Here is a 20,387-nt window from a genome sequence, read left to right on the forward strand (position 1 = left end):
TTGCTTACGCAGGATGCACTGCGGAGTGCCTGTATATAGTACTTACCTAAGGCATTTTTGCAAGAATTCTTATTGCTGTTATAAACCAATTTGAACCAACTGGTTTATAATCGCCTATTGATTTCTCTCCTCCGACCTGGATGTGGTGTTAAAATGGAAATGTTTTCTTTTTGTGGCTGGGACAAATGGCTTGCTTAAACTGGTTGCTTAATATTAACACAGTTCGCTATGTGTTTAACAAAATACAAATTGCAGCACAAACCTATTGGCATCTCAGTGCAATAAATGTAAAAAAAAAAGGACACAATGAAGACTTTCAACTTACTACTAAAAATAACGGATATATTGTCATTCTATTAATTTAGATGTTTCAGAATTTATCTCAACAATTCTCAGCCCCCTCAAAACAGGTACACAAGTCTTGTAAACTAGGCCGTTTTACGCTGCTAGTTTTGTGCCGGGGGACTAGCATCAGCATGTTCTGTCTCACTTCCAATTAGTTTATTTGACTGGGACATGGGTCTGAATCATGTGCTGAGTTATCCTTTTGGATCCAAGGAATTCCCTCTCAGATTTCAGGCTATTAATCTGTAAAAGCACTTGTGTGAAAATTGCAGATGTAAAAAGGGCTTTATAAAATAGATTAGATTGATTGGTCAGTAAAACCAATGAGATAACCTTATGCAGGATTATATTATGTAGTCCTGCCTTATGCAACTTAATTAAACATGCAATTGTAATGCCCTCATAAAGAATTCAGACCCCTTCACTTTAGCAACGTTTTGGAACTACAAACTCTTCCTAGAACTTTCTCTTCAGTACTCCATCAGGCCTTTAACATGAATCTTCACCCCAGTATGAGGTCCTGTGGACTCTGAATCAGGTTTTCATCAAGGAATCTCTCTGTTTGGCTCTGTTCATCCTTCCCTCAATTCAGAACAGTCTTCCAGTTCCTGCTGTTGTGAGGCATCCCCATAGCTAGACAAAAGCCATACCTGAGTAAAAGGCATATGACATAATAAAAACAAGGTACCACTCATCACCTGTCTAATACATCATGGTGCCTGAAGCATCATGCTATGGGGATGCCTCACAACAGCAGGAACTGGAAGACTGTTCTGAATTGAGGGAAGGATGAACAGAGCCAAACAGAGAGATTCCTTGATGAAAACCTGATTCAGATTCCACAGGACCTCAGACTGGGGTGAAGATTCATGTTTCAGGACATCATCAACCCTAAGCCAAGACAATGTTGGAATTGATTAGGGACAAGTCTGTGAATGACCGATGCTCCCCATCCAATCTGACAGAGCTTGAGAGGATTTACAAGAAGAATGTGAGAAACTGCTCAAATCCAGGTGTGCAAAGCTGGTAGAGGCATACCCAAGAAGACACAATGCTGTGATTGCTGCCAAAGGCACTTCTATGTAGTAGTGAACAAAGGGTCTGAACACGTAGGTACATGAGTGTTTTGTTTTTATTTTCAATAAAATGGCAAACATTTCTAAAAATGTCTTTTCACTTCATCATTATGGCATATTGTGTGAAAAATGATGGTAAAATCAATATTTTTTATCAATCATAAGTTAAGTAAATAACACAACGAAACATGGAGAAGGTGAAGAGGTCTGAATCCTTTCCAAAGACACTGTAGGTGTAGGCTGCTACATTAGGCAATATATTTTGTCTTGCTCATTTTCAACATAAAATAGTTGCTCTGCAATATTGCCCTGCACAATTTCCATGGAATCATGGTCATGCAGGTTAATATTGATGATGGGAAATAGGGATATTCAACATGTTTCCTGTCATTTTCATGGCGTTGGTGGAATTACCCTCTAAGAACAATAAAAAATAAAAAATAGTACTGGTTTTGTGTTTTCGAAAATGGAAATGACAATTTATATTGACAGGTTTTATTTGAAAAATACTTCACAGATGAAACAATACACTTTTACATATATACTGTATAGAGAAAAGTATTTTTATGGTAGTATAAACATGTGATACAATTTTCTTTAGAAATATTAACACATTTTTCTGTAGTGTAAATAGACCAAACAATTCTATTATAAAAGAGCTGTGTTCAATGTCTGAGGCTGAATGGACATAGAAAAACCAGGATAACTGGTACAATTATACTTTAGGACTAGTGAGGCAGTTTTACTTTCCCAAACACTGCACTGACAGACTGTACACCCTTCCCGATCCCAGGCCCAGCATCTCTTCCTTTCCAGGGCCAGCCTGCATGCCACCTGACTGTGTGGCTACAGCAGCATTAGCCCTGTTGATATGGCTCTGGTACTGCTCACCGACTGACACACTGTGAATACTGTAACAGTCACTCCTCCCATGTTCAGTCCACTTGGGAGGGCTTTCCTGAGCCTGACAGTCCTTACAGCGGCCAAGGCAGGTCACTAAAGTCCACTGGGCCTCCTAGCCCTGCATCTGCCTCCAGGAGGCTCATGATCACAGCCATGGCTGCCTCGTCATTACTCGGGCTGCTGGAGCCGGGCTCATCCATGATGTCAATGCCAATGTGTGAGTTATCGCCTAAGCAGATAAAGGAAAGATGTAAATATTTAAAGGGTACTAACAGAGCACTATGAAAAACCTCGCAGATTTACTTTTGGACTGTCTCTCAAAGACTGCACCTCTCCAAAATGGAGAATGAGGTAAAGCAACAGCCTGTGCTATGTCTCAGGTTATACCCTGCTCCCCACAGCTCTGTGTAGAACTTATTAAATACATCAAATCTATACAAATTAATAAACGTTCGGTCACAGTGAACACTAAATGTGTTTGTATAAAAAAAAGTATAATCGATTATATGACATTTTGATACATTTCAATCGACAGGTCGCAATTTAACTTTTTCTAAGAGCTCTGGAAATCAACATGACATTTGTATGAAGCTGCCTATAATATTAAATCCCACTTGTGTGCAAATCACAAGTGATGAACATTGGTGCTAAAGAAATATAGTCACTTGTAAAATCATTTACACCCTTGGTGAAGATGATGAAATAGATTACACAGGAAATGAACTATACTGTACTTTTCCAACATTTGGACTTTTATGATCAAAGCGAATCAACCACATTTACATTTTAACATCAATAACATCAAGAGTAATTTGGGCTGAACTAAACCTGAACATAAACAAACAGAAGATGTCCAAGCTGGATTAGCATAGTTTTTACTGTGCTAAAAATATGTGTCAGAATAATGTTGTTCACCAAAATATTCAAATATGCATTTTTGGGACATTCTGAACTGGTTTGGAGTGATTTGGAAAATGTTATAACAATTGCAAGTGACGACCTGCCCATTTTCAATGTAATCAAACAAAATAGCTAAAAATGTAATGGGTGAAGTTCCTCGAAAACTATACATCTGTAATAATGATTAGATGCAAGTGTGCAGAATACATACTGAGAATGGAGTTGTTGGAGTATGGATAGCCAACAGAGTCTGGCCCCGGTATCAATCCTGCTGAAGGATGGTCAGGAGTTCCACCATTCTGTATCTAAAAGAACCAAAACAAAATTAGAATATCTGTTGCATTTTGAAGTATGGTCCACCAAAACACACTAAAATATTACCCTGTTTACTGCTGACTTCACATGCGTGAGTTATGGGGAAAATAACAGACTTCCCACCGGGTGGGAAAGGTTCAAGTGGAGGAGTTGGAAAGAGATGGGAAGACCTCTTACCTTTTTTCCCCCAGGGGACGAGATGTCTGGGGGTGGAGTGCTGGTGAAATTGTGAGGGCTGGAGCCACAGCTGGAGGGCGAGGAGCCTCTAATCCTGGAAGAAAAGCAGGGTCAATACAGCAGACCACAGCTGACATTCACATTCTCTGTCACCAACAGACATTTCCATTCCAATATGGGTGTATGTGGTATGTTTATGACCACACAGGCAATGTCTGTCAATATAAGCGTCATGAAATGGACAACGTGGCTATCACCTCTGGATCTCCATCACCTCCTCTGCAATCATACGGCCAATCTTGCCCGCCCCTGCCCGTGTGCCACCGGGGATGCCAGGCACCGTCTGAAAGTTGCGCTTCTCGGTTCCTGCAACCGACAAACACAAATACTCAGTCTCACTTGCTTAGTCAGAGTCGTGCCAGGGACAACAAAAAAGCTCGCAATAGCCACGGTCACACTCTTTCCAAACGGGTGGACTTCTGCGTGGGACTGGTGCAGGAGGCTTACCGTCTGTGAGTACACTATCCATGCTCTGAGGGGAGGCGGCAAGCTGAGGATAGCTGCCATCAGCACCTTCAGGCACGCTGCTGCTGTGAGACAGAGAGGGAGCGAGAAAGAGATGTGTCATTACTGAGCTTTGTGGTTACAGTGTCATGTTATGGGTCTGCTGGTCATCAGCAGAGACAAATGTTTCTGTACATTTTTTGAAAAGTGGAAAAGGTTGTACAGGGCTTTGGGAAGAAAAATGTATTTAGATTACATTCTGAGGATGTAAAACAGAAGTGCAATGGGTGTGTAGACTGTAGACTCAAATCTGCTCTATGAAAAAAGTTGGTTATGATCCAGTTTTATTAGGATGTTATCATAAAAAAAATGTATCGCAATGTTATGCCTTGACTATTTACATGAGAACTACGAAAGAAATTCCTAGCAGAGCCTGATGTGTGTAGCTACTCACCAGACGACAGTGTTGGTTGAGACAATGTACTCCACATCTTTGGTCCACGGGTTCATAAAACTGAACCAGCGACTTCTCAGCGTGATAAAAGAGCCATCTTTTATTTTGAACTTGTAGCAGTTTGTATTGATCTTCTCCCTCATCTGGAGCACTGAGAACAGAGGGTTAGGGGTGGGGCATGATGTCTCGGAGTGGTCATGCTGATTCATTCATACCACAGTCTACTTGGTATTGGGACTGGGAATTACCAGGAATCTCATGTGTCACATATTATCACAATAATTAAGTGCCAGAATGATATACACCGATCACCCATAACATTAGGACCACCTGCCTAATATTGTGTAGGTCCCCCTTTTGCCGCCAAAACAGCCTTGACCCGTCGAGGCATGGACTCCACTAGACTTGTGAAGGTGTGCTGTGGTGTCTGGCACCAAGACGTTAGCAGCAGATCCTTTAAGTCCTGTAAGCTGCACGGTGGGGCCTCCATGGGTCAAACCTGTTTGTCCAGCACATCCCACAGATGCTCGATTGGACTGAGATCTGGGGAATTTGGAGACCAAATCAACACTGTGAACTTGTGTTCCTCAAACCATTCCTGAACCATTTTTGCTTTGTGGCAGGACGCATTATCCTGCTGAAAGAGGCCAATGCCATCAGGGAATATCGTTGCCATGAAAGGGTGCACATGGTCTGCACCAATGCTCAGGTAGGTGGTACATGTCAAAGTAACATCCACATGAATGGCAGGACCCAAGGTTTCCCAGCAGAACATTGCCCAAAACATCACACTGCCTCCACCGGCTTGCTTCCTTCCCATAGTACATCCTGATGCCATGTGTTCCCCAGGTAAGCAACGCACACACACCCGACCATCCACGTGACGTAAAAGGAAAAGTGATTCAACAGACCAGGACACCTTCTTCCATTGCTCTGTGGTACAGTTCTGATGCTCACATGCACTTTTGGAAGTGGAGAGGGGTCAGCATGGACACCCTGACTGGTCAGCAGCTACGCAGCCCCATACGCAACAAACTGCGATGCACTGTGTCCTGGCACATTTCGATCAGCACCAGCAATAACTTTTTTAGCAATTTGAGCTACTGTAGCTCATCTGTTGGATCGGACCACACGGGCCAGCCTTCGCTCCCCATGTGCATCAATGAGCCTTGGTTGCCCATGACCCTGGTGCCGATTCACCGCTTTTCCTTCCTTGGACCACTTTTGAAAGGTACCGACCACTGCAGACTGGAAACACTGCAGTTCTGGAGATGCTCTGACCCAGTCATCTAGCCATGGCTCTTGTCAAAGTCACTCAGATCCTTACGCTTGCCCATTTTTCTAACACATCAACTTCAAGGACAGAATGTTCACTTGCTGCCTAATATATCCCACCCACTTACAGGTGCCATGATAACCTGTGGGTTTTCTTTGTATCCCAGTGTTATTCACTTCACCTGTCAGTGGTCATAATGTTATGGCTGATCAGTGTATGTGATTCTCATGATTCTATAAGATTTGGGATTTCAAACTGTTATTTAATAGCAATTTTATGTTCTAAATATATAGTACACCATGTCTGCTGCAGAGGGGAAATAGATTGACATAAAAATGACAAGTGCTGAAAACAAAGCATCTCTCCATATAAAAACAATGCTACAATGTTTAGCTGTATCCATGTTCTCCTCATTGCTGCTTTCTACCTGTTTTGCCATTAACAGATGCGCTTCGTCATTACAAATTACAGGACTAGCACTTTTTCACATCTTAAAAATCTATAAAATGCAAAAAGCCCTAACTCTTTCATGTCATTCACCTTAGGCCTCAGGGATGTGTCACAGTTTATAAAACTTTGCACTTGGGTGTCAAATTACGGTCCTTCATTGTGACACAAATTAACATTCAATATGATACATACCTTGTCGATGGCATTCTGCAAGATGCCCAATGTCATCCTGATGGAAGTACTCATAAAACGAAGTACCCAGTAACTCTTGGGGTAGATAAGCCAAAATGGCAGTGGCCCTACAAAAGAGAACATACAATTGTGCTCAAAAGGTTGCATACCCTTGGAGAATTGCTAATATATGTACCATTTGTAAAGAAAGCATGAGTGAACAGGCAAAACACGTATTTTATTACTTATGGGATTCACATTCAGCTGTAGGTCATTACAGAATAGTACAATCATAAAACAAAACATGGCAACAAAGAAAAAAACTGAACCCTGTTCAAATGTCTGCATACCATTAGTTCTTAATACTGTGTATTGCCCCCTTTAGCATCAATGACAGCGTGCAGTCTTTTGTAATAGTTGTCTATGAGGCCCCGAATTCTTGCAGGTGGTATAGGTGCCCATTCGTCTTGGCAAAATGCCTCCAGGTCATGCAAAGTCTTTAGTCGTCTTGCATGAACCACAGGTTTAAGATCTCCCTAGAGTGGCTCGATGATATTAAGGCCAGGAGACTGATGGCCACTCCAGTACCTTCACCTTTTTCTGCTGTATCCACTGGAGGGTCAACTTGGCCTTGTGCTTAGGGTCATTGTCATGCTGGAAAGTCAAGAGTGTCCCATGAACAGCTTTCCTGCAGAAGAACGCAAATTGTCTGCCAGTATTTTCTGATAACATGCTGCATTCATCTTGCCACCAATTTTCACAAGATTCCTCATGCCTTTAGAGCTCACACACCCCCAAAACACCAGTGAGCCACCACCATGCTTCACAGTGGGGATTGTATTCTGTTCATTATTGGCCTTGTTGACCCCTCTCCAAACATGGCGCTTATGGTTGTGACCATAAAGCTCTATTTTGGTCTCGTCACTCCAAATTACAGTGTGCCAGAAGGTGTGAGGCGTGTCATGGTGTTGTCGAGCCTATTGTAACCAGGATTTTTTGTGGCATTGGCGCAGTAAAGGCTTCTTTCTGGCAACTCGACCATGCACCTCATTTTTGTTCAAGTATCGCTGCATTGTGCTCCTTGAAACAACCACACAACTGTATTTCTCTTGAGGTTACCTGTGGGTTTTTCCTTTGTATCCCGAACAATTCTTCTGGCAGTTTTGGGTGCCAATCTTTCTTGGTCAACTTGACCGTGGCTTGGTATCAAGCGATCCTTGAATTTTCCACTTCTTAATCAGTGATTGAACAGTACTGACAGGCATTTGCCAGGCTTTGGAAATCTTTTTATATCCTTTTCCATCTTTATTTAGTTCCATTACCTTGTTACGCAGGTCTTTTGACAGTTCTTTTCTGCTCCCCTTGACTCAGTATCTAGCCTGCTCAGTGCATCCACTAATAAATTCATTCACTATTCATACGCAGACACTAATTGCAATTTAAAAAGCCACAGCTGTGGGAAATTCGCTTTTAATTGCCATTTGCACCTGTGTGTGTCACCTTGTGTGTTCCTAGGATTCCTATGACAGTTTTTGTTTGCATGATCAGACGTAGTTTCAAAATATCACAATTTCTGCCAGGGTATGCAAACTTATGCACACAACTGTAAGACTAAACACGTTTACACAGTTACTTTACAGTAAGCTCTGGTGATGTGGCTTGACTAAGGCAGGGGGCAGTGGAGTAGTCAGCATATGCACTCTGTACCGTGTCTGCTTTCTGGGTCTCCGGAACATTTTATTGTTTACATTTATAAACAATTTTAGGAAAAATAATCCCACTCAGCCCCTCTATAATTAGCCTTTACCAAACCTGGCTCCTGTCAAAATATAGTTCAATATGCCTGTCCTACAGTAAATAAAACTCTGGACTGCCAATAAGGTCCACACAGAAAAAGACTCCAGTCCCAAGGGACCAAATAGCACACCATTAGATCCATGGTTTTATGGCGCATGCATGCTATGAAAAAGCTCTCACCTTTGATCGACAAAAACAAACTTCCCGTCGATGGCGTGGCGTGAGACGTATTCGGTAGGCTTGACACAGATATCATTGTTCATTGGCTGAGTGACAATGTGGGGAGACAGACGTCCAATTGCCACAAGGCAACTAAGGTTGCAGCCCTCGTTGTCTGGTTCATTGTCATCATCAAGACCAATCTTGGTTGGCGGCCAGCTCTTCAAGTAGCCTGTACTGTGGATGGTGCAGAAGCTCTTACGGTCAGCTGTGGATGCACAGAATGATTCATCATCATCATCATCATCCAGCTCTGCCCCTATAAGTAAGAGCTCTGTCAAATGTAAATATGTTGTATAACTATAGGACATTATGGACCTAACGCTCATCAATGAGTACCCTACTGATCTGAAACCTATGAACTATTTCTCCAAATGACAAAATATTAATAACCAGCCTCTAATATGTTCTGTAGTCTAAGGTACCTTTCTTCTTGGAACAGGTGGAAGAAAAGTCCTTGTCCTCCATTTTGACAAGGGGCCGGTTGCATTTCATCCTGCAGAAGAAGGATCGCCTAGCTCCAGAGCAGAGTCTGGATGGGCCGGGGGTGATGTCCGTTTTCACAGGGAGGCCAGCTGAGGAACAGTCACAATATATTGGGTAACTTAATGTATGCTGAAATAACAACAAAACTATCGCCTATGATACTTAACAAATATACTGTATTAACGGCAATTCAATTGAATGCCATTGAGGTTAGATTTTTTTCTTACTCTTTATATTTACCCTAGACCCAATGTGAATGAATGTAAAAATAGCTCTCCCGTTCATTTTGCACTGACATTTAAAACTGGACTGTGAGACAGTGCAGTACAGTGAGGTTACGCCGGACTTAATCACCAAGAACTGAGTGAATAAACTGGCCAAGTTAGTTTTGACTGTATATTTGTTTAGAAATCTATGGCAAGACTTTGAAATTACATTCTAGCCATGCCTTCAATATGCCTAAAATAGTAATGGAACCACCATCCAAGTATGCAAAGTTTTAGAGACCAAAGGTGTTTCTAACGTATATTGACCGAAGTGGGTAAATACTTTAAATTATATTGACATACTGTCCTATACTTCATTTGGTTGACACTCAGTCAACTTTCAGTTGAAATGCAAAAGACAGTAAAAAGGCATGACAATTTCCCACCACACACACTGAAAAAAAAAAAAGAAAACCTGCTATCCATACCTGATTAGGAGATGCACTTGATCAATCCCCGTATTATTCATTTTAGAATATTATAAACCCTTATTTCAATTTTTTTGCCCCCTTCACTTTTCCAAAACATGTATCCACTATACAGTTACTTAGAATGTACTAAATAATTCACAAGATCAGAGTATTTTTACTATCTGGGGAGGAAATTAAGACAAATATGCACATTTAAATGGCTTTCATTGATCTCTAACATGTTGTTTTATAAAAATATTCCAGATTGGCTGTGTACTAATTCAAAATTAAAAGGTACATCTTAAAGGGATGGGAAGGAAAACTACTATACATTCTATTTTGAAAAGTGGGAGGGTTTTCTTAGGTTAAATAACATTTAATTAGCGCTCATACCTTGCACAAAGTAAGTTTGAATGCTAACTATGAGCCTGCTTAAGACATGTTTAAATAGCAACTATTAAGAACTGCATAAGAGAGGAGCACATTTTAAAAGTCTGAATCGGCCCCTTTAAGACAGGCTGGTAACCCTAGAGGCCCAGGTGCATTACTTTTCGCGTCAATGAGGCGCTCCCGTGGTGCCGTGTCCGATGAGGACAGCTGCTCTTTGACTTTGGCAATGTCTTTAGGGTGCAGGTAGTCAAACAGACTCTGGCCAATCAGATCATTCTGTACAGAGGGGGAGAGAGTACCATGAGATAAGACAGTCTTCATAAATTAGGCATTAGGAGTGGTTACAAAACACTGTCAAGTCATACTGGATTACTTGTGATCTATATCTATCATCAAATACAGCTCTGGGAAAAATTAAGAGACCACTCCTAATTTTTCTTAAAATCAGCATCTCTATATGTATGGTAGCCATTTCATTCCAGTGTCTGTTAAATTCCAACACAGGCACACTTCATTTTACTTAATGAGGTACTGATTAGGTGATTACCTGAACCAAATCTAATTTAACAAGGAAGTATATAAAAAAAAAAACACTGCTTTAAGTATCAAAACCACTGCTATGTTCATCACTATCCTCTTACAATAGGACCAACTGGATGGTAAAACCAGTGCATGGTCATTTGAATAAAAAAAGAACTATTCAGCATGACAAAAGAGTTGAAAAGAAAACTTTGAGTGAGAAAAAGAAGGGTTCAATTCTGGCTCTACTGGCAGAGGGATACAGTGAGCGTCAGGTTGCTTCCATCCTGAAAATGTCAAAGATGGTGGTTCATAAGAACAAGGTCAAGCAACAGACATTGGGGACAACAAAGCTACATACTGGCAGAGGGCGAAAACGAGATGTCAACTCATTCGAATGTCACTCAACAACCATAGGATGACATCAAGTGACCTACAAACAAATGGCAAACAGCAGCTGGGGTGAAGTGCACAGTAGGACAGTTCGAAACAGGCTCCTAGGGGCAGGGATGAAATTTAACAAAGCTAGAAAAAAAGCCCTTCATCAATGAGAAGCAAAGAACAGCCAGGCTGAAGTTTGCGAAAGAGGAATAGAGGAATGGAGTACCATAGAGGATTGGAGTAAGGTCATCTCCTCTGACAAGTCAAATTTTCAGCTTTGCCCAAACCCTGGTCATCTAATGGTTAGACAGAGACCTGGAGAGGCCTACAAGCAACAGTGTCTCGCACCCACTGTGAAATTTGGTGGAGGATCATTGATGATCTGGGGATGCTTCAGCAAGGCTGGAATAGGGCAGATTTGGTTTTTTGAAGGATGCATGAATAAAGTACGAGGTTATCCTGGAAGAACACCTGCTTCCTTGTGCTCTGACAATGTTCCCCAACTCTGAGGATTGGTTTTCCAGCAGGACAATGCTCCATGCCACACAGCGAGGTCAATCAAGGTATGGATGGAGGACCACCAGATCAAGACCCTGTCATGGCCAGCCCAATCTCCAGATCTAAACCCCATTGAAAACCTCTCGAATTTAATCAAGAGGAAGATGGTCACAAGTCATCAAACAAAGCTGAGCTACTTGAATTGTTGTGCCAAGATTGGCATAAAGTCACCCAACAGAAATGTGACAGACTAGTGGAGATCATGCCAAGATGCATTAAAGCTGTGATTAAAAAAAATCAGGGTTATTCCACCAAATAATGATTTCTGTGTGAACTCTTCCTAAGTTAAAACATTAGAATTTTGTTGTTGAAAAATGAATATGAATTTGTTTTCTTTGCATTATTTTAAGTCCTATGAATAGTAAAACCAGAGAAACTGAATTTTGCAGTGGACTCTTAATTTTTTCCAGAGCTGTATAAGTTCTATCATCAAATATAACTATTTCTTATTGTATTGCCTTTAGGTTAGCTCATCAGGTTTAAAAATCATTGCAGAACCACGATTAAAAAGGAATAAAAAACTGCAACATATGGAAGAGAGCATACTTGACTGTAGTTTAGGATTTTGTCGACTGACTCCGAAACAAATAGGATCTTCCCTCGATCACAGCCAACAACAAACAGAAAGCCATCAGATGCCTGTGGAGAGGAGGCGAATAGATAGATGAGAGAAATACAGAGGAGTTATGAAGTAATAATGAAACACTCGGAGAACACCAGACTGCCTATGGAGGTTAGAATACCCACCCTCAGTATTAAGTGCTTTAGCTCATCGTCTGACAGGAAGGTAGGTTTGTAGTTTGCTTCAGTGTAGGGGTTAGCGGTGCCTGGGAGTCAGGAAAAACATGATGCAGGATCAGTGAATATGCCATCTTTTTTTGGTCAGATTTACTTCAATCAGCTGCATGGTGGTACTTTTGTTGTTGCATTGCACTTGGTAGCACAGGGAACACACTTCTACCCTCACCTCTTAAGGTCTTCATGTGCTGTACAGCCATGCGCAGGACCGTTAGTTTGTCTAGTTTACGGGACATAGCGTTGCATGTAGGCACTAGTGCAGCCAGCTCATCTATGAAGCTGTTCATCTTGTCCCTGCGTCTCTTTTCAATCTGACTGTGAGCCTCCCTGTGCAAAGAGCATTTAACACCGATAAATTAATCAACACATCTAGTTGGCCTGTAATTGTAGAAACATCTGCAAACTTAACATGGATATTAATAAAGAGGGCAACTAAGTAATTCTCCCAAATCTGGGAAAGGTATGAATGCATCAACATGGTTACCTGGCATTTTTAATGCGCCCATGATGATCACCAAGTTTGTCATTGTCCGTATCCATGCTATCCCTTTTAAAAGACACAATGACATTAGTACCAAGAAGAATAGTAAAACATATGCCCACAACACATAAAATGACAGGTGAAGAAAGCAAGAGACTTCAGCGAAAAAGAAATAGTGGAGCGCTTTAGACTGACATGAATCATCAAGGTCACTAACATGTATTGTGTTAATAAATTAAAGGCCAATCCAATATTTTCTTATAATCTTTGGCACTAGCTACATAAATAGTTTACACATGTACTCTATTTTGAATACAAGACTATATCTGTCATCCCACTCAGCCTTAGAGAAATATAGCTATACTCCTGTATTAGCGTTCAACAGTGTAAAATATTACAAAGACAACAATATAGTATTATCAAACAGTAACTACCCCGTCGGTCAAATCAGAGCATCCTGTCATTAAGGCCTGTAGCCATTTCGTTGGCTGAAGTTGGGTCAGAAATTGATCTGTTGCTGGTTTGAATTCCAAAACAAAATGGGAAAATAGTTTATTTTGCCCATGAGCGCCTGGTAATTACAAAAATATAATCAATCTATTATTTTCGATTAAAAATCTACACTACAGCATGACTTGCTCTCCAATATTCACAGCTATTCATACATACTCACTGACCGGTCACTCTCAGGGTACTGATCATCATGATGCACAAATTTTGATTGACCTGAGCTGGGGATGAGGAATTTCATCCATGAAGCCTCAGATCTGAGGGGACACAGTATATCTTTCGTATTTTGCTTCAACAGATATGGGAACAGTGACTAACCTCTAACACTAGAAAATATCATAAAATTTGGGGATTTCCTACTATGTGCAATCTATTCCCAACCCAACAGGGATCACAGAGAGCCAACTAATAATGCAGAGGCATTGTCTACTTAAAAAAATATATATATATATATTTTAGTTTGATACTTACTCAAAAGAAAATCCATCAATTCTGTGAAAGCAAGGAAATGTGCAAATTAAAAATCCCAAAAAGGGTACCGATAATGATTATTCTGACCTAGACTAAACCTTAATTTAAGGTTGTGTGACCAATTATTTGTTGATATCTAGGAACACTACTGTAGTTATGTAGTTGTCAACTTTTAATAGAAATTTTTAAAACACATTCCTTCCAAGTATTTAATAATAAAAAAGTATGAAAAATGTTTTACAAAATGGCACAAATGACGAACAAAATGAAATGACCATGACATGGATGTAATAAAGATGATTTGCATAACCAATATGCAGTATGGCTGGCAAATCTTAGTTGGCCAATTTAATACTGTCCTCCATATAAAAGAAACATCCTAGGTTTTATGAAAATCTAATAAACTATATGCACTGAGCTTGTCTGAAGCTTTAAATGTACACAGAATAACAAAATTACAGATTAAACAATACCAGTTCTTATTACTATTCATATTACTGTTATTAGTCATCAAGAGCAAGATAACAATATTTGTTTTTGAATGGCAGGTATTTTTTTAGAATTATTTTAGAAAGGATTCAATATATAATAACGCCTATTATTGTTCTGGCAATGTGTTTTAAACTGACTGCTAAACTGTGTTTTATATGTATAACATAAATTGACCTCTAATCTGTCTAAACAAGAAACACCAGATTTTGCATGTCATTGTTGAAAACTAGTCACAGCAACTTTTTAGGTTCTGAACATGCACATAGGTGATATCTTTTTGATAGGTAGCCTTTTATAGTATGTATTACATTAATTCAATGTCAAACTTGTGAGAACCACTCAAAACCTCTTACCCTAACCCACTATGAGAACCACTAGCCTAGAGTGAAAGACTGTGACAGACCTGGGACCTCTGAAATTACTACAGTCACTATAGTATCTTCAGGTGACAGGTAGACAGGTAAGTCTATTCACGGTATTGAAGTCAGGCTTACTGGTAATCTGTGGCGCTGCTTTTCCTCTTGCGTGTGTAGTCAATGCCAGGTGTGCCAATGGAGCTGATCAGATCAGTGGAGCCCGGAGACATGAACTCGTTCATTGTGGAGGAAATATCCATTCTTTGGTCTGCCATTAGATCATCTATGAAGAGAAAAAAACTGCTTTCAGCACATACTATGTTCCAAAACCCTACTGTAGGTAACTTAGAGTGAAAGCGACTTCTATGATATTCATAGACAACAATTGTAAAAAATATAAAATAATCCTTGATTGTTTTAAAGAGTGTGAAACTTACCACAAATATTCATAAGTGTGGTTGTCCTCAAAACATGTCATTCAGTTTTTTTCCAGCAGTGACCCAGATCTGAAAAGCAAGTCAGCAAAGAGTCAGATATCCTTTCTTTATATAAAAAGGCAAGAGGAAACCGGATCAGCCCTCTAAGACCTCGGAGTCTGTGGAGCCACTGTACAACATGGACTGTGTGCTGATATGTAGATGACCCAAGGTGAAGTAAGAGGATCAATGTAGATCTCTATGGTTTCAGATAGGGTCTTGCATAAGGTAAAAGCCATAGTAGTCTCTCTCTCTCTCCCCCTCCCCCTCCCACTGTTGAGAGTCTTAGAGAATCATGAATTACTTGATGCAAATAAAAGTATTGGGGTTCATGACATGCATGTTTTGGAATAGTTTCTAACAAGGCAGGATATGCTACATAAACTGAGTTATGGCTGCAACACATACCATGATGAAGCCACCAACATGATTGAAAATAAGTAGCTAATCAGGTAGGCTACAGTCAACTGAAAACCCATATCTACAGCACTGATCACAGCTTATATAATCAAAATCAAGGATGTGGCCTTTACCCAATTACTCTCCTTTAGCAAACCCATCAGCTGTAATTTGAGGATAACGAGTACGAATCTACAAAACATACTAATCCTGCTAAATTAGCCTCGATTGAAGAGGGGCTTACCCTCACATAGGAATTGGTGATATATGCATATTAAAAAAGGGGTATGGATATTTACAATAAGGTCTTAAACAAAATTGTAATAATATTTGAATAAATGTACTTTCCAAAACACTCAAAAAGAGGCACTGAACTCTGGACATTGACATTTAAAATACATAAATATGAATGTATCAAATCAGGAATAATAAACACAGACATTCTAAGCTTTTCATCTCACTTACACTGTACCAGAGTATACAAACAAATGATGCTAACATTAACCAGTATAAAGTGTTTTAATTTGTATTTACATTCTATTTATATTTATGTTCTATTAATTAATTTGTTTACAATCTATTTATGTTCTATTAATTAATTTGTATTTTGCAGGTTTTCGTTGCTACAGACGTGACCTGGTCATTTGTTTGTGGGCAACTGTCGTTTAATCAAGATAAATGCCTCGATAAATGTTTCCTTTCAAAGTTTTTGCAATGTAGTGGTTTTGTGGCCTTTTATATCAAGATTAGGTGTCCTGTATATCTGTCCCGAAGTCATTGATCGGTCTCTTACATCAGAAATGTACGTACATTTTAGCCAATCAGCAACAACTTGTATTTTTTGTTGCACAGCATCTACTATAATCACACCAAGTAATGCTCTGCTCCACTGTGCCTGAAAATCTTCCTGTTGTAATTCGATTCTCCACTGACCTATTTTCCCCCATTCGTATCCTCTGCCAGTGTATGATTACAATGAACAAAATTAATATACTGCATACATTACAGCCTTATTCCTCACTGCAATATCAAGAGACAAGACATTGGAGCTGACAATGCAATCCACATTTTGTATGTACATGTTTTATCATGAGCTGCATCAAACAGCCCTGCAGAGAATAATACCTTTTAATTTTTCAGTAAAGTCACAAGGAAGGATAACATCAATACACATAAACAAAAGGTTGTGCCCATACTGACAAAAAAGAGAATGAGTAAACCATGCTATAAGGTATGGAATTAATAAACCCTGCTATAAGGTAGACAACCACTAAACCCTGTATAATGTATAGAATTAGTAAACACAACTATAAGGTAGACAACCACGAAAACCCTGCTACAAGGCAGAGAACTAGAAACCCAGGTATAATGTAGAGAACAAGTTAACCCTGCGATAAGGCAGAGAACAAGCTAACCCTGCAATAAGGTAGGTAACCAGTTAACCCTGCTTTACGGCAGTAGTTTTCAAACTGTAGTCCACAGATTGCTGGTTTTCTAAGGGTACAACAAAAAAGTACATACATTTTGACAATACACAAATGACAATAGGCAGGTATTGCTTTCAATTATAAAATTACTCAGTAAATCGGTGGTTCCTGGGGAAGAAAAAGTTGGCAGCCACTGCTTTGATGCCAGCTCTGCTAGGTCCCAGATCTCTGGTTAGCCAGATAAATTGTTATAGGATAGGAAGCCCTTGAACCACATCTTTCATCTCCATCTATCTGCACTGCCTGTCAATTAAGGCATAAGATTACCAAACTATATACTCCACCCAATTAAAACAGAAAGTGCTAATGGGATGAGGGCAGCATGACAAAAACTAGCATCATTTAGGGGATATAAGCATGTCTCAATAGATGTCATAGTTCCAGTAGAAGGAACTTGGCACAAAAGTAGTTGCAACATAATACAACTGGCTAAAGAAAAATATGATCGTCAACATTTAATTTCAGGTAGGAGCCAAAAATATTATCCACAAATAATATTTTTTCTGCTAATGTGTAAATCTTTCATAAAACCAGAAACAGAGTTTTCTAGCAGCCTACTACTATTAAGGGTCTAGCAAAGACATGACAATAATAACAGGATTATCTCTAATTATCTGCTAACCTATACTTGGTGGCATATTATGTATAGGTAATATTAAGAAGAATAATCTGTTATTAATGCAACATTAATGATACACTTTGGTGATTTATTCAGTTTTTCAGGAGTATTTTAAGAATAAGTCATATTTACAAAAAAGCCCATTTACGTGTGATAATTGGATCCCAGTAGCTATTATAAGCAGGTACAGTCTTCATAATGAACCTCGTTCAGAAAAACTTACTCTAACATGTAACATTTTGATTAATAAAAATATTAAATGCAGCAATATGCAACGTATTACGTAATATCATGCTTATAAGAATGTTTTTGAGTCTTGACAATTTATGACCAATTAGCCTTGGTTTTCACGACCATTGAAGCTTGGTAAAATACATGGCTACGGATATTCTGCATTACGACATTTTCGGAGACGACAAGGGGAAAAACATCAGTCACGCAACGTAGAAAATACAATACAGAAGACACATCTGTCACTGTCCAAATTTCACATTGATTTGACACAGTCTGAAACACAACAGCCCCTAGTAAAATGTTGCATTTACAGTATGCACACATTAGTGTGCTTTATTTATTGTATAGTAACATTATCTATGCTTCGTATTGCTACACATGATCGTGTAGGCGATAAACACCTTGCTGTTAATTAAATACTGAAGATAAAGAGAGGGAAACTATTATAGGTATTAGGTAACCGTGCGTCACTAGTTGTTTTATGCAACATAGCTATGACCTCATTCAATCCCGAGCCGTGAAGTTAAGACCTTTTACGCAATGTTCAACAGACCAAATCTGCATCTGAATAAAATATTATTACGGCCATTCCAGTGTTTAAATTTGATGAGTAACACAGAACAGCAGTTTCTCAACGTATCAAATGACACGATGCCTTTAAAACAAACACAGTAAGCTGATGATTGTACCTCCTCGGGAATGGCATTAGACAGCCAATTGAGTGCCATTATACGAGTCAAGAAATGCACACAAAATACCACATTCACCATTTTGAATTTAGGAAACATGTTATATCCGCACATTTCGTAATGTATACCGAAGTTAGTTACTTACTGTCAAAAGGCAGCACATGCATACTGAGGATAGGAACGTCCGTAGACAATCGGCATACATGACCTACTTCCCTCTGATGATGATATTTGCACCACTAACCCAGTTTTTGAACCAATTGGGTGCTTCTGAGATTATGGCTTCGAGCTTCTAGCAAATAGAATAACTCCGTTTCATTGATGGGCCAATAAACATGAGGAAATGTGTATCCAATGAAATCACACGACAAATCCAAGGAAGGTACACATTATAACACAAAGAATCAGCCAATGGCAGAATAGAATGCGGTCAACAGGAAGCATTTTTGGAATGTGTATGGCTGTATCTGAATCTCAAATCGCATACTACGTACTACGAGTACGTAATTCGCGGCTGATGTTAGTACGTAATGTTTAGTATATAGTATAGTAAGTTAGTATGCCAGTATTGGGACCGACTGGGATATACTCGTCATAAAATTGCGTCGCAACGTTAGATTTTGTAACGCATTTACATCATGCCAAGTTTGAATATTTAGCTAGACACCGTTTATACATTGTGTTAAACTTACTACCATTTCTTATGAAGTTCACTTCCACCACAAATAGCATCTATGAACTGTATGGCTTTTACCAGTGGTAGTTTTAATAGCACAAGCCAGTAATACTAGTCATAATAATTGAGCAATTGCTAGTCAGACTGAAGACGAACTTTACACTGCCAAAGCTATTTGATTTCATAGAAGAAAACAACGGTCGGTTCTCTTTCATACGTGAATGACATTGATACTGTCAATATAGGTGTCTATAAATGACGTTTTCGTCAATTGAAAATACTTAAAAATCGTGGAAACCCCTCTTTTACTGCGCAAGGGATTGTGGTCTATATTACCACAAAAAGCATGCCTCGAAAGTCCACCAGAAATAGTACACCATCCGGGAACTTTAGACCTACTGTTTCCAGCGTAGTGTGGTTTGGGACATTAGGTGTTTCTCAATGTCAAGGAAGGATCCTTGACATTGAGAAACGGCAATTGTTCGTCTCGAAAACTAATCTGGCATAATAAATAATATGCAAGTATATGCAATTTGAGATTCAAGCCTGTTTCACAGCTGTTCACAACACACGATGGCGTTCAACATTTGTATTTTTTTACTTGACAGTTTGATAAAACACTACCATCATGCCAAGATTGTTTTGCACATAGGATTGCTATTTTTTTGGTTATAAACCTAACTAAAAATATGTACAGATATTGCATTTTGCATCTATTTTTCTTTAGAAATAACAGTAAATATGCTACTGCGGTGTATTTACTGTGTAAAGACTGCAGACTCAACAGAATTGCATAACTATTCAACATTCTACTAGAATCTACAGATTATATAGGTGCAAGTCAAGTCACAAGTAAAATGTATATAAAAAGTCTCAATATATAACATTAATCTTAAAATGTTGCACTATTTGCCTGCATAGTTTTTCACAGAGTAGTGAACACCTCCCCATCATTACTTTTGAAAGACTCATCCTCTCTGCTATGCTATTTTTTACCCAATCATGTTACTGACCTGTTGTCAATTAACCTAATTAGTTGTGAGATGTCCACTAGGTTTTTTTTGGCATTGCACAATTTTTCCAGTCTTTTTTTGCCCCTGTC

General features: G+C 39.3%; 1 protein-coding gene across 5 annotated transcripts; it reads right to left on the bottom strand.

The window, feature by feature from the left end:
* Nucleotides 1-1,900: 1,900 nt before the first annotated feature.
* arntl1b (aryl hydrocarbon receptor nuclear translocator-like 1b) lies at nt 1,901-18,856 on the bottom strand. Of its 5 annotated transcripts, none has more exons than XM_010881078.3 (19): nt 18,755-18,856; nt 15,143-15,211; nt 14,844-14,988; nt 13,858-13,878; nt 13,554-13,643; nt 12,880-12,942; nt 12,565-12,722; nt 12,345-12,424; nt 12,144-12,236; nt 10,298-10,415; nt 9,013-9,162; nt 8,549-8,795; nt 6,593-6,699; nt 4,675-4,825; nt 4,224-4,303; nt 3,974-4,082; nt 3,717-3,810; nt 3,436-3,529; nt 1,901-2,553 (listed from the first exon to the last, which is right to left on the bottom strand). In XM_010881078.3, the coding sequence occupies exons 2-19, from the start codon at nt 15,153-15,155 to the stop codon at nt 2,396-2,398; spliced, it is 1,971 nt and encodes a 656-aa protein (XP_010879380.1). In that variant the 5' UTR covers nt 15,156-15,211; nt 18,755-18,856; the 3' UTR covers nt 1,901-2,395. The 5 variants fall into 5 exon arrangements, with proteins under 5 accessions (XP_010879380.1, XP_010879370.1, XP_010879388.1 ...); XM_010881068.3 differs by having other exon boundaries at nt 4,224-4,306; XM_010881086.3 differs by lacking the exon at nt 13,554-13,643 and having other exon boundaries at nt 4,224-4,306.
* Nucleotides 18,857-20,387: the final 1,531 nt, after the last annotated feature.

This window comes from Esox lucius, chromosome 2, assembly GCF_011004845.1.
Source record: "Esox lucius isolate fEsoLuc1 chromosome 2, fEsoLuc1.pri, whole genome shotgun sequence".
Taxonomy (NCBI): Eukaryota; Metazoa; Chordata; class Actinopteri; order Esociformes; family Esocidae; genus Esox; species Esox lucius.